Below are 15,177 nucleotides of genomic sequence, written 5' to 3'. Positions count from 1 at the left end.
ACACACAGCGATGTGATAATGACCCGATAATCTGTTTTAGTGATGTTGATAGAGGGATAAATATTGGCCCCACGACACCGGGGATAACTCCCCTGCTCTTCTTCAAAATAGTGCCCTGGGATCTTTTACATTCAACTGAGGGAGCAGACGGGGCCTCGGTTTAACATCTCATCCGAAAGACGGCACCTCCGACAGTGCGGTGCACATGGGCATGCTGGGGACACTGGGTTTAGAGTATCGGAGTGAATGGGAATGATCCTAGATTCTGTGTCGGGTTTTTCTCTGGGCCGTCGATTCTATAACACCCTGTTCATGTGTCCCTTTGATGCAGGCACGTAATTTGCGTGATCATGAAGAGGTAGGTCGGGAAGGACCTATCGACAATAGCAAGTGCGTTCTCAAAAAGCCAACAGACGTTGAAGAGGGCCCGGCCTCTGTTAAGAGAGGTACTGTAACACTATTTTCTATGTTTCTAGACCATCGTATTTTACGCTTTCCTGGGGCTGGAAATTCGGTTGGAGGCTTGTTAGGGTGCTAACGGTGACGGGGCGGTAAATTTAGCGCCATGAAATGGTTAGCGACGGCAGCCAAAAAATTCGGTTGCTGCGCCTTGAGAGTGGGGCGGGGCGCGAAGGGAGATATTCCACGCCTGTCTTAGGGCCAGGTGAGCGACTGAATATCCCGTGCTAAAGAGTCAGCTTCGCAGCGCCCTGAGAGAGGCCTTCCTGCGATAACAAAAAATCGGGACAAAAAACAGTCCCGATAAAAGTACTCCCCCCAAATAAAGGTGAATCGCAAAAAAAACCCCAAAGAAATATCAGTTTCACTGACCTTTCTCAATCACTCCTTCCCTTCGCGCCCCGGGACAGCTCTGCCCGCCAGCTTTCCCTGACGGTCTCACTAGGGGGCGCTACAGGTGCCGCTCCGAGCGAATATCGCATCGCTGCCGAAACCGGCGCGGCGCTCCCGGGGCGGTACTGCTCCACACCGTCGCAAAACCGCCGCCTAATTTCCCGGCGGAGCGCTGAAAACTAGCCGTCCGGGCGCTAAATAGTTCCAGACCCATTACCGCCCCACCGGGGTGCTAACACAGGCACAATCCAACCGAAAATCCAGCCGCTGGTGTGGAATTCATGTAATTTGCGAAAGAGATAAACCTTCTCTAAAACCTAAATATCGAAAAATCAGAATATTGCTTTAGGAGCCATTCTAGAAAAGTTTTTTATTTAACCTCTGAAGTAATAGAGTCTTAACAGACACATGATATATTAGATGGGATTGGCTATCCCTCTTAAAAGGGCCAGTTATAGTATATGGAGTTAGATCGCAGATCTTCCATGATCTCATCGAATGGTGGAATAGGCTCAAGGGGCTGAATGTCCTCCTCTTGTTCCCGAGTTCCTATCAACAATTTAAATTTCACGAGTGACTGACTTTAGGCAGAATGTACGTGTACCTTGGAGCTGAGTATCAGAGCTGAATTCTGACTACGCATCAGTCTACTTTGCCCAAAGTGCTGTACATTTGGCAAAGTCCATGTTTAGGACTCGAAATGACCCATCCCACCAACAACAACTTGAATTTATATAGCGCCTTTAACGTAGTAAAACATCCTAAGGTGCTTCACAGGAGTATTATGAGGCAAAAGATTTGACACCAAGCCACATAAGGAGAAATTAATGCAGGTGACCAAAAGCTTGGTCAAAGAGGTAGGTTTTAAGGAGCGTCTTAAAGGAGGAAAGAGAGGTAGAGCAGTGGAGAGGTTTAGGCAGGGAGTTCCAGAGCTTGGGGCCTAGGCAACAGAAGGCACGGCCACCAATGGTGGAGCGATTATAATCAGGGATGCTCAGGAGGGCAGAATTAGAGGAGCGCAGATATCTCAAGGCCTGGAAGAGATTACAGAGATAGGGAGGGGGCGAGGCCATGGAGGGATTTGGAAATAAGGATGAGAATTTTGAAATTGAAGCGTTGCTTAACCAGGAGCCAAAGTAGGTCAGCGAGCACAGGGGGTGATGGGTGAGCGGGACTTGGTGCGAGTTAGGACATGGGCAGCCGAGTTTTGGATCACCTCTAGTTTACGTCGGGTAGAACGTGGGAGGCCAGCCAGGAGTGCGTTGGAATAGTCAGCCTAGAGGTAACAAAGGCATGGATGAGGGCTTCAGCAGCGGATGAGCTGAGGCATGGGCAGAGACGGGTTACCCAGTGAGTGGTTAGAATGTGGAACTTGCCATCACAGGGGAGTGGTTGAGGCGAATAGCGTAGAGGCATTTAAGGGGAAGCTGGATAATCACACGAGGGGGAAAGGAATAGCGGGTAAAGCTGACAGGGTGAGAGGAAGAGAGGTGGGAGGAGGCTGGTGTGGGTTATTAGCACCGGCACGGAGCGATGGGGCCGAATGGCCTGTTTCTGTGCTGTACACTCTATGTAATGTACAGCATTAGATCAATCTGTTCGCGTTTGTCCGCTAGTATGCTTCAACATAATCTCGCGGTTTTGTAGTTCTCAATGATGAACTGATCTAACTCCCAGTCTGAAACATTTGCTTTTCCTTTGGCCTGAGGGCCTCGCCTTCCTTATATAATCACTCAAATCTTCAGCGAGATCCTCGAGGTAGCTGCGGTTATAACGCAAGAACTTCAAAAGCTCTCAGCCCTCTCCCACAGTAGCGGTTCTTTTTTCATTTGGACCAGTCTTCCGGGCCTATTCAACCCACCCTTGCCCCCGTCACAGCCTCAGCCAGTCTCACGTCTGATTTCACTTAATGGGTTTCAGTTACACATAATTTTCTATAAATATACAAGTACTTGGCAGATTCATGTCTTCAAAAAAAAAAATCACACACTACCTGAATGCTCATATTTTAAATCTGCGCTAGCCTTGAGGCAAAGCATTCCCTTCTGTACCAATGTCAGCCCGCAGTCACGTTATTTAGAACGTAACATAAGAAATAGGAGCAGGAGTCAGCCATTCGGCCCCTCGAGCCTGCTCCGCCATTCAATAAGATCATGGCTGATCTGATCCTGACTTCCCTGCCCACTCCCCATAACCCTTGACTCTCTTATCACTCAAAAATCTGTCTATCTCCACCTTAAATATATTCAATGACCCAGCCTCCACAGCTCTCTGAGGCAGAGAATTCCACAGATTCACCACCCTCTGAGAGAAGAAATTCCTCCTCATCTCCGTTTTAAATGGGCGACCCCTTATTCTGAAGCTATGCCCCTAGTTCTAGATTCCCCCAAGAGGGGAAACATCCTCTCTGCATCCACCTTGTCAAGCCCCCTCAGAATCTTATATGTTTCAATAAGATCACCTCTCATTCCTCTAAACTCCAAGGAGTAGAGGCCCAACCTGCTCAATCTTTCTTCATATGACAACCCCTTCAGCTCAGGAATCAACCGAGTGAACCTTCTCTGAACTGCCTCTAATGCAAGTATATCCTTCCTTAAATACAGAGACCAAAACTGTATGCAGTACTCCAGGTGTGGCTTCACCAATACCCTGTACAGTTGTAGCAGGACTTCTCTGCTTTTATACTCCATCCCCCTTGCAATAAAGGCCAGCATTTCATTTGCTTTCCTGATTACTTGCTGTACCTGCATACTAACTTTTTGTGTTTCATGCACAAGGACCCCCAGGTCCCTCTGTACTGCAGCACTTTGTAATCACTCCCCATTTAAATAATAATTTGCTTTTTTATTTTTCCTACCAGAATGGATAACCTCACATTTTCCCACATTATAGTCCATCTGCCAAATATTTGCCCACTCACTTAGCCTATCTATATCCCTTTGTAGATTCTTTGTGTCCTCCTCACAATTTGCTTTCCCACCCATCTTTGTATCATCAGCAAACTTGGCGACAATACACTCGGTCCCTTCATCCAAGTCATTAATATAAATTGTAAATAGTTGAGGTCCCAGCACTGATCCCCACTAGTTACAGTTTGCCAACCTGAAAATGACCCAGTTATCCCAATTCTCTGTTTTCTGTTCGTTAGCCAATCCTCTATCCATGCTAATATATTACCCCCAATCCCGTGAGCTCTTATCTTGTGCAGTAACCTTTTATGTGGCATCTTATTGCATGCTTTCTGGAAATCCAAATGTATGACATCAACTGGTTCGCCTTTATCCACTCTGCTCGTTACATCCTCAAAGAACTCCAGCAAATTTGTCAAACTAGATTTCCCTTTCATAAAACCATGCTGACTCTGCTGGACTGCATTATGATTTTCTAAATGTCCTGCTACTGCCTCCTTAATAATGGACTCCAGCATTTTCTCAATGTCAGATGCTAGGCTAACCGGTCTATAGTTTCCTGCTTTCTGTCTCCCTCCTTAAAAAGGGGTGTTACATTTGCGGTTTTCCAGTGTACTGGGACCTCTCCAGAATCCAGGAAATGTTGGTAGATTACAACCAATGCATCGACTATCTCTGCAGCCACTTCTTTTAAGACCCGAGGATGCGGGCCATCAGGTCCAGGGGACCTTATCTTTAGTGATAGTTTAATATCCATCAACTACTGCATAAGTTTAAGGCAGACTCTTTCCTCACAAGTGTGTGTTCATAAGACTTGCAGCATCGTAACCGATTTTGTGCTACGTTGATTACCGGTAGAAATTGTTAACGTGAAGATTACGAGGGAAACGATAGGGACTGGCAGCTGTTGCTTGTTCTTCTTGTTTACTTTCATTTGTGAGGGAATACGATCACTGGCCGTGCTCTGTGTCCGCTCCCTCGTTCTCCCTCAAGTGGCCATTTCAAGTACAAGAGATGAATGAAATAAAGACTTCCATTTATATAACATAAGAAATAGGAGCAGGAGTCAACCATTTGGCCCCTCGAGCCTGCTCCACCATTCAATAGGATCATGGCTGATCACCGACCTCAACTCCACTTTCCCGCCTGATCTCCATATCCCTTGATTCCCCTAGACGCCAAAAATCTATCCACCTCAGCCTTGAATATGCTCAGAGACTGAGCCTCCACAGCCCTCTGGGGCAGAGAATTCCAAAGATTCACCACCCTCTGAGTGAAGAAATTCCTCCTCATCTCAGTCCTAAATGGCCGACTCCTTATCCTGAGACTGTGTGACCCCTGGTTCTAGACTCCCCAGCCCGAGGGAAACATCCTCCCTGCATCTACCCTGTCAATCCCCCTCAGAATCTTGTAGGTTGCAATGAGATCACCTCTCATTCTTCTAAACTCCAGAGGGTATAGGCCCATCCTACACAATCGCACATCATAAGACAACCCTCTCATCCCAGGAATCAATCTAGTGAACCTCTGTTGTACCACCTGCAAGGCAAGTATATCCTTCCTTAGATAAGGAGACCCAAATGGTGCACAATACTCCAGGTGTGGTCTCACCAAGGCTCTGTACAATTGTAGCAAAACTTCCTCACTCTTATACCCTTGCAAATAGTACCATGGGATAGGCAGGCAGGACATCTGAAGGACAGCACCTCCAACAAGGTAGCAGTTCCTCGGCACTGTCCCCGAGTTTTGGTTTGAATTGTGAATTGATGAAACATAGGAGCAGGAGGAGGCCATTCAGCCCCTCGAGCCTCTTCTGACATTCAATGAGATCGTGGCTGATCTGCACTTTGACCCCATTCAATGATTTCATGTTATCTTTTACCAATATGAATTACACCTTGAGAGAAGTAACCTAATTTCTGTGGTCAGGACCAGCTCTGTAAGAAGGAGGGAAATATTTATTCTCAAATCTTTTTTTTCACGGCATTGCGAATCTAATTTCCGTGCATGTTCCTGAGTTTCCCGCATTTCTGTCTCCAGATGTACAAGGCATCACCTGGGAAATGCCGACAGAGGGTGCGGACACAAGCCCTGACTCGCCCACATATGCAGAGCCCACCAGAATCGACCAGCACAGGTTTACCGTTGATGACTTTATCCTGCACAAAATGTTGGGAAAAGGTAGCTTTGGCAAGGTAAGAAATGTCAAATTCTGCGCACCAAACACTGTATGTTAGAGGCGATTGACAGGGACAAATGATTGCACGAATACACACACAGACCCACGCACTTAAGAACATAAGGACAATTAGGAGCAAAAAAAAGAAAGAATTGCATTTCTAAAGCGCCTATCACAACCTCCGGACATCCCAAAGTGCTTTACAGCCAATGAAGTACTTTTGGGGTGTAGTCACTGTTGTGATGTGGGAAATGGGCAGTCAAATTGAGCACAGGAAGCTCCCACAAACAGCAATGTGATAATGACCAGATCATCTGTTTCAGTTGATTGAGGGATAAATATTGTCCAGGATGTCGGGGATAACTCCCCTGCTCTTCTTTGAAATGCAGTGTCATGGGATCTTTTACATCTGCCTGAGAGAGCAGATGGGGGCCTTGGTTTAATGTCTCATCTGAAAAACAGCACCTCCGACAGTGCAGCACTCCCTCAGCACTGCACGGGAGTGTCAGCCTAGAGTTTTGTGCTCAAGTTCCTGGAGTGGGACGTGAACCGACAACCTTCTAACTTAGAGGGCGAGGGTGCTACCCACTGAGCCACAACAGGAGTAGACCAATCGGCCCCTCAAGCCTTCTCCGCCATTCAATAAGATCATGGCTGATCTTCTGCACCAACTCCACTGAAGCTATTGAGGAACCACTACCTCCAACGTTACCCTTAAGCTGCGTGGCCGCACAGCACTCTTGGGGTCACATGCAGCCGGTCAGCCAGCTTTTAAATGGAAAAAACGCGCGTGCGTGGAATTCTGAATGGCCCCACACTGCCCGTTAAAGGGGTCGCGTGGGCCACATAAATATTGGAGGGAACCCTCGCCTCTGAGTTAGAAGGTTGTGGGTTCAAGTCCCACTCCAGGGACTTGAACACAAAAATCTAAGCTGGCACTCCCACTGCAGTGCTGAGGGAGTGCTGCACTGTCGGAGGTGCCGTCTTTTGGAAGAGACGCTAAACCGAGGCCCCGTCTGCTCTCTCAGGTGAACGTAAAAGATCCCACGGCAATATTTTGAAGAAGAGCAGGGGAGTTATCCCCGGTGTCCTGGGGTCAATATTTATCCCTCAATCAACATCACTAAAACAGATTATTTGGTCACGATCACATTGTTTGTGGGAGCTTGCTGTGCGCAAATTGGCTGCCGTGTTTCCCACATTACAGCAGGGACTACACTTCAGAAAGTACTTTGTTGGCGGTAAAGCGCTTTGGGACGTCTGGTGGTTGTGAAAGGTGCTATATAAATGCAAGTCCCTCTATCTCTGACGCTCCTGTGAAGCGCCTTGGGATGTTTTACTACGTCAAAGGCGCTATATAAATGCAAGTTGTTGATGCTTTTTTTAGCGCACTTATCCGATTTTGTTGGGAGATAGCGAATGCTGGAAATGTTCCTGCCGTGTCCGGATGTGTTAAGGCACAGTGGGTGTGATGTATATGAACCTCACCTGTGTGCAAGACTTGCCACTAGAGGGCACACCTGTGGGAGACCTGTGGGTCACCTGTGTACCCTGGTGCAAGCAGGTATAAAAGGCAGCGCACCACGTTACTGCCTCACTTTGGAGTTATATTAAAGAGACCAAGGTCACAGTGGTTTGAGCTGACAACACAGCCTCGTGGAGTTATTCTGAACTTAACAGTGGGAGATCTTGCCCCGTGGAACTTCATCAAACAACACAATATTCTGCCAGTTAAAGGCAGAGACTGCTGGAGGAGCACTGTGGGTCAAGCAGGTTAATATCTCGGTTCGAGGTACTTCATCGGAGGAACTGTAATGAGGAGTTGAACACTGAAAGTGGAGCTGCCTTTACTCATGATGATGGTAAACCTGACGTCTGTTTCCAGCATTTTCTATTTTCATTTCAAGTTTCCAGAATTTGCAATTTCTTTTCCACATACAACACTGTGTGACCTTTGTCTTCAGAAGCATCCACCTGGTAACGGAGCACGTAAATCAGTGCAATTGGCAGAAATCCACATATTTCGTGGCCGCAGTTAAAATAAACCGGGACTATATTAACTGTCTGTTAATGTAACTCAATGCTACTGCCTTACACTTCCACATAAAGCAAGCAGTGAGTAAAACCTTAACCCCTGTCCTCCCAGGACATTACATGCCTATCATGTAATCGAGCACTCCCATTCTGTGGCAGGTATTGTCTCAGGGGAGGTGTCTCGTGGGCCGGGGTGGGGGCCTCCGAGTCGGGGTTATCTCCTGCTGGGCCTGCCAAATTTAACAGCAGGGCCCGATTTTAAATGCAAGGCCTTGGGTTCCCTCCCGCAGCCAGCCAGCTTGATCCTGCAAATCCCCCTGGGAGGACAGACGCACCAACGTCAGTGTTCTCGATCAGGCCAACATCCCCAGCATCGAAGCACTGACCACACTCGACCAGCTCCGTTGGGCGGGCCACATTGTCCGCATGCCCGACACATGATTCCCAAAGCAAGCGCTCTACTCGGAACTCCTACACGCCAAATGAGCCAAAGGTGGGCAGAGGAAACGTTACAAGGGACACCCTCAAAGCCTCCCTGATAAAGTGCAACATCCCCACCGACACCTGGGAGTCCCTGGCCCAAGACTGCCCTAAGTGGAGGAAGTGCATCCGGGAGGGCGCTGAGCACCTCGAGTCTCGTCGCCGAGAGCATGCAGAAATCAAGCGCAGGCAGCGGAAGGAGCGTGCGGCAAACCAGTCCCACCCACCCTTTCCCTCAACCACTGTCTGTCCCACCTGTGACAGAGACTGTAATTCCCGTATTGGACTGTTCAGCCACTTTTAGAGTGGAAGCAAGTCTTCCTCGATTTTGAGGGACTGCCTATAATGATGTTGAGAGACTAACCACACATCCTCACCACTCATTGTGTTAAAAAAAGATTTCCTCATGCCCCCTCTGGTTCTTTTGCCAATCACCATAAATCTGTGTACCCTGGTTATTGACCCTTCCACCACTGGGAACAGTTCCTCTTTATTTACTCTCAGCTAAACCCTTCATGATTTTAGACACCTCGATCAAATCTCCTCTTATTACTGGAGCTTTCTTGCAATTGTAAACCTTGCTGACCTTGCTAACAGCAGCCTTCCTGTTCCCTTTGACTCCTGTCCAGGTCTTCCTTGCAGAGCTAAAAGAAAAGAATCAGTTCTTTGCCATTAAAGCATTGAAGAAGGATGTGGTGCTGATGGACGATGATGTGGAATGCACCATGGTCGAAAAAAGGGTGCTCTCTCTTGCCTGGGAACATCCATTTCTCACTCATCTCTACTGCACATTCCAAACTAAGGTAGGATGTGGGTTTTTTTTAATCATTTTAATTTTTAACAAATAGTTTGCAATTATTGAACAGGATTTCATGTTGTTAGTTGAGAAGTTCCTGAAGGGTTTCACAGGGCTCAGTGCTGGGTCCCTTGCTTTTTAAATAGAAACATAGAAGCATAGATACATAGAAAATAGGAGCAGGAGTAGGCCATTCGGCCCTTCGAGCCTGCACCACCATTCAATATGATTATGGCTGATTATTCAACTTCAGTACCCCTTTCCTGCTTTCTCTCCATACCCCTTGATCCCTTTAGCCGTGAGGCCCACATCTAACTCCCTTTTGAATATTTCTAGCGAACTGGCCTCAATAACTTTCTGTGGTAGAGAATTCCACAGGTTTACAATTCCCTGAGTGAAGAAGTTTCTCCTCATCTCGGTCCTAAATGGCTTACCCCTTATCCTTAGACTGTGACCCCCTGGTTCTGGACTTCCCCAACATCGGGAATATTCTTCCTGCATCTAACCTGTCCAATCCCGTCGCATCAATGATTTAGACTTGAATATAGGGGGTATGAATTAAAAGTTTGCAGGTGATACAAAAATTGGCCGTGTGGTTGATAATGAAGAAGAAACTGTAGACTACAGGAAGATATAAATGAACCGGTCAGGTGGGCAGAACAGTGGCAAATGGAATTCAATCTGGAGAAGTGTGAGGTAATGCATTTGGGGTGGGCTATCAAGGCCAGGGAATACACATTAAATGGTAGGACACTGAGAAGTGTAAAGGAACAAAGGGCTCTTGGAGTGCATGTCCACAGATCCTTGAAGGTAGCAGGCCAGGTAGATAAGCTGGTTAAGAAAGCATACGGAATACTTGCCTTTATTGGCCGAGGCATAGAATATAAAAGATGGGTGGTTATGCTTGAACTGTATAAAACACTAGTTAGGCCACAGTTAGGCTACTGCGTGCAGTTCTGGTCACCACATTACAGGAAAGATGTGATTGCACTGGAGAGGGTGCAGAGGAGATTTACGAGGATATTGCCTGGACTGGAAAATTTTAGCTATGAGGAAAGACTGGATAGGCTGGGGTTGTTTTCTTTCGAACAGAGGAGGCTGAAGGGAGACCTGATTGAGGTGTATCAAATTATGAGGGGCCTAGAAAGGGTGAATAGGAAGGACCTATTTCCCTTAGCAGAGGGGTCAACAACCAGGGGGGCAGAGATTTAAAGAAATTTATAGGAGGTTTAGAGGGGAAATGTTTTCACCCAGAGGGTGGTGGGGGTCTGGAACTCACTGCCTGAAAGGGTGGTAGAGGCAGAAACCCTCATCGCATTTAAAAAGTACTTGGATGTGCACTTGAAGTGCAGTAACCCACAGGGCTACGGACCCAGAGCTGGAAAGTGGGATGAGGCTGGATAGCCCTTTGTCGGCCGGTGCGGACACGATGGGCCGAATGGCCTCCTTCTGTGCTGTAAATATCTACGATTCTAAGAACCCGGTGGTACAGCACGCTGCTTCAGTAATGTACCATGCTCTCGATGCTCACCTCCTTTGATTCACCTATGTTGTGAATTCCTACACCTGGCACGGTTTTCTTGCCTGATGGAGGGATGGACAATCAGAAGACAATTCAATCCACAGTTCCCTGGGGCACTTGCTTACGACTGTTTTAAGGAAGCATTTAGCATAGGTCGAGGGGTCGTTCACTGCCCATCCCGCCTGGCTGAAAGCGGTGACTCATGGGATGAGACATGGCGTGGCATGAGAGAATTAACTGGCAAAGTGGTCGGTTCAGAAGCAATAAAAATAATAGTCACCTCTTTCTAAATGAATTGCTGCTGCTGCATATTAAGCTGGAGATCCGTGATCTATCGGGAAAAGATACGGAATACAGCTCCAGGCACTTCATTCCAAGTGCAGACTCTATCTCACCCGACAAGACCCACAAAAATGCAAGCCTCCAACTCTATCCGCTCTTGGAGTTCATAGAACGATAGAAATTTACAACACGGAAAGAGGCCATTTTGGCCCATCGTGTCCACGCCGGCCAGCAAAAGGCTACCCAGCCCCATCCCACTTTCCAGCTCTAAGTCCGTAGCCCTGTATGTTACAGCACCTCAAGTGCACATCCAAGTACTTTTTAACTCTACCACCCTTTCAGGTAGTGAGCTCCAGACCCTCACCACCCTCTGGGTGAAAAATGTTCTCCTCAAATCCCCTCTAAACCTTCGACCAATTACTTTAAATTTATGCCCCCTGGTTATTGACATCCTTCCCATCCACTATATCCAGGCCCCTCATAATTTTATACACCTCAATGAGGTCTCCCTTCAGCCTGCTCTGTTCCAAGGAAAACAAACCCAGCCTATTCAATCTGTCCTCATAGCTAAGATTCTCCACTCCCGGCAACATCCTCGTAAATCTCCGCTGTACCCTCTCCAGTGCAATCACGTCCTTCTTGTAATGCGGTGACCAGAACTGCACGCAGTACTTTAGCTGTGGCCTAACTAATATTTTATACAGTTCAAGCATAACCTCCCAGCTCTTGTATTCTATGCCTCGGCTAATAAAGGCAAGCATTCCATATGTCTTCTTAACCACATTATCCACCTGGCCTGCTACCTTCAGGGATCTGTGGACCTGCACTCCAAGGTCCCTTTGTTCCTCGACACTTCTCAGTGTCCTACCATTTAATGTGTATTCCCCCACTTTATTCTCCAAGTTCCCAATGACAGATGCCGAACTGCCTGCCATTGATGACACTCTGCTAAAGTAGGAGTACCCAAAAGTAAGTCTCTGTGTTCATAGACCCGTCTGCTAATTACACTCATGGCCTGAGGGATCTTCTGGTTTGGTGGGACTTACTGGGCAGCAGGATCTGTGGCTTTGGTAGGCACTGGTTATTAGAATTGTACAGTTGTACAGCACAGAAGGAGGCCATTCGGCCCATCGAGTCTGCGCCGGCTCTTTCAAAGAGCAATCCCATCAGTCCCCCTCCCCCGCTCTGTCCCCATAACCCTTCAATTTCTTCTCCTTCAAGTATTTATCCAATTCCCTCTTGAAGGCAACTATTGACTCTGCCTCCACCACCCTATCAGGCAGTGCGTTGCAAATCCTCACCACTCGTTGTGTAAAAAAGTTTTTCCTCATGACGCCTCTGGTGCTTTTGCCAATCACCTTAAATCTGCGTCCTCTGGTTATCGCCACTTCCGCCATTGGGAACAGCTTCTCTTTATTTACTCTGTCTAAACCCTTCATGGTTTTAAACACCTCGCTCAAACCTCCACTTAGCCTTCCCTGCTTCTGCAGTCTATGCATGGAGCTGTGTCCCCTGATGCCCTGGAACCATTCTAGTACCCTCTGTACCCTCTCCAAAGCCTTTGCGTCCTTCCGAAAGTCTGGTGCCCAGAATTGCACGCAAAACTCCAACTGGGGCCCGGTTCTGAAATTCCAGAATGAATCAATACTTGTCGACAAAAATGTAGATGAGGGGACAGACCAACTCACATAAACAGGATGGATTCCTGAATAATTCACACCCTCAGGTACAGCTTAATCGACATTTATCCAAAAGGGCATTGTGATAATGCCAAACTTTCACTCTAATGTGATGGAGCGTTGCTCAGAGCAACATTCAAGTGGAACCATTTTGCAATAAAATAAAACTATTTACTTGTATTAATGCTATTAAAATGATAAATATCTCGAAACATTTATTAATCAAGCTGCAAAGTGCAGTGGGTGGGTCAGGCGAGGGAACACTGCCACCTAGGGGTCGCTCCTCTGTTCCTGCACTCCACGCTGTGTGACTCGCATCAAATTATTTTGTGCGCTATTTTTACACCGTCGTTAACCCATTTAAAATAAACTCTAGCAAAGAAAAGGTCACCTCCTAATACTTCCCCCCCCCCCACCCCCCTCCCCACCCCCGCTCCCGCCCCTGTCTGTGAATCAACCAACACTTTGTTTCTCCACTTACAGCCACGTACAATCAATTTATTTCTAGCTCAGCACAAATCCATACTTGGACCCTAATTCAGCCCAGGGATGATTTTTTTTCTGTCCAGAAGCACATCATGTTATTGATTCTTTTTAATATATATATATATATATATATATTGCACCTCATTGATAAAAGAAACACAGCTTTATACCAAAATAAATCTGTACATCAGCTGAAACAAAGCGTCACGAGAATGGAGCGATGTAATATTTGATGCCTACCTGGTTAACACAAGGAATGATTGCTTTGAGAATAATGAATACACATCCGTAATTATGGAGGGAATATTAGATACCAGGGAATGATTGCATAAAGAATATTAAATGCCTAAGGAGTGAGTATGTCGGGATTACTGGAGTGATTGCACAGGGCATAACGGATAATTGAGGAGGATTTGTGAAGAATAGAGACTATCTGGCAGTAATTACAAAGCAGATTTGTTTGTTTAACACAGACTTGCAAAGTGTTGAAATCTTCCAGAATGTGTACCATTGTATTTGTGACATTTGCTCGCTATCGCTAAATATATATACACAGTCAGCCCTGAATATAATAAAAGGTGTCTGCTAAACTAAAAGTTTATTATCTGCAGGAATACAAGTGTATTCAATTAACGATTTCCTTATAGTCAGTTGCTATCTTTTTTGATATGCTGTGGCATTTTTCAGTCTACTGTTACTTATCCACTCCTCATTTCTTCTTATTATTTTCTTGTACTAAATAACTCATTATTTAGTAAAGTATTTACAGAGTTATGAAAAGAAAGACAGATACTTGAACTACAGGAGAGTCAAGGGTTATGGGGAACAGGCAGGGAAGTGGAGTTGGGGCCAAGATCAGATCAGCCATGATCTTATTGAATGGTGGAGCAGGTTCAAGGGCCGAATGGCCCACTCCTGCTCCTATTTCTTATGTTCTCATTAACTGGAGAAGGCAATCTATAGAATCATAGAAATTTACAGCACGGAAGGAGGCCATTCGGCCCATCGTGTCTGCGCTGGCCGACAAAGAGCTACCCAGCCTAATCTCATTTTCTAGCTCTCGGTCCGTAGCCCTGTAGGTTACGGCACTTCAGGTGCACATCCAAGGACCTATTTCCCTTAGCAGAGGGGTCAACAACCAGGGGGCATAGATTTAAAGTAATTGGTGGAAGGTTTAGAGGGGATTTGTGGGGAAATGTCTTCACCCAGAGGGTGGTGGGGGTCTGGAACTCACGGCCTGAAAGGGTGGTAGAGGCAGAAACCCTCACCACATTTAAAAAGTACTTGGATGTGCACTTGAAGTAACCTACAGGGCACTGGATGTAACCTACAGGGCTACGGACCAAGAGCTAGAAAGTGGGATGAGGCTGGATAGCTCTTGGTCGGCCGGTGCGGACACGATGGGCCGAAATGGCCTCCTTCCGTGCTGTAAATGTCTATGATTCTATGAATGATGAAGCAAAGAGAGGCAGGTGCAGGGAAGGACTGAAGGACAGGAGTTTGAGGCGTGGAGTTGGAAGATGTTGCAGAGCGAGTGTGGAGCAAGGCTATGCAGGGGTTTGCAAGCGTGAACTAAGGCTTTGAAATCTACACGTTTGGGAGGTGGGACCAGGTAGAGGCCAGCGAGGACGGAGGAGAGCGGTGAGTTAATCTTACCACGGAGCGGGCTGTGGGTAGCAGAGTTTAGGATGAATTGTGAGTTTTTGTAGATGGAACTTGAGAGGCCGGTGAGTGGAAGCCAGTGGAGATATCTAAAGGGCTTTAGCAACAATGGGTGTGAGGAACAGGGAAAGGTGATTGGAGATTGGAAAACAGATCATCATTAATATTTTTCCTACTGAGTATTTGGCACAGTTTGCAGACCCAAATTGGCAATAAAGAATATAAAAGGTTTACAAAGTCATTCACAGTTGTGGATCATTCTGTGCAAGCAGTATTTTCACAGGGTAACACTGCAC

The 15,177-nt window shown here is 46.7% G+C and overlaps 1 protein-coding gene across 3 annotated transcripts in view; it reads left to right on the top strand.

Moving 5' to 3' along the window:
- The window catches only part of prkcq (protein kinase C, theta), a 142,488-nt gene that overhangs the window by 100,616 nt on the left and 26,695 nt on the right, over positions 1–15,177 (top strand). For all 3 annotated transcript variants that reach the window (XM_070897119.1, XM_070897118.1, XM_070897120.1), the window contains 3 exons: positions 332–446; positions 5,802–5,956; positions 9,084–9,257. In XM_070897119.1, coding sequence (XP_070753220.1) covers positions 332–446; positions 5,802–5,956; positions 9,084–9,257 — 444 coding nt within the window. The remainder of the gene's footprint in view (positions 1–331; positions 447–5,801; positions 5,957–9,083; positions 9,258–15,177) is intronic.

The sequence above is a fragment of the Pristiophorus japonicus genome, chromosome 13, assembly GCF_044704955.1.
Source record: "Pristiophorus japonicus isolate sPriJap1 chromosome 13, sPriJap1.hap1, whole genome shotgun sequence".
Lineage (NCBI taxonomy): Eukaryota > Metazoa > Chordata > Chondrichthyes > Pristiophoridae > Pristiophorus > Pristiophorus japonicus.
This window is presented reverse-complemented; position numbering and strand designations above follow the sequence as displayed.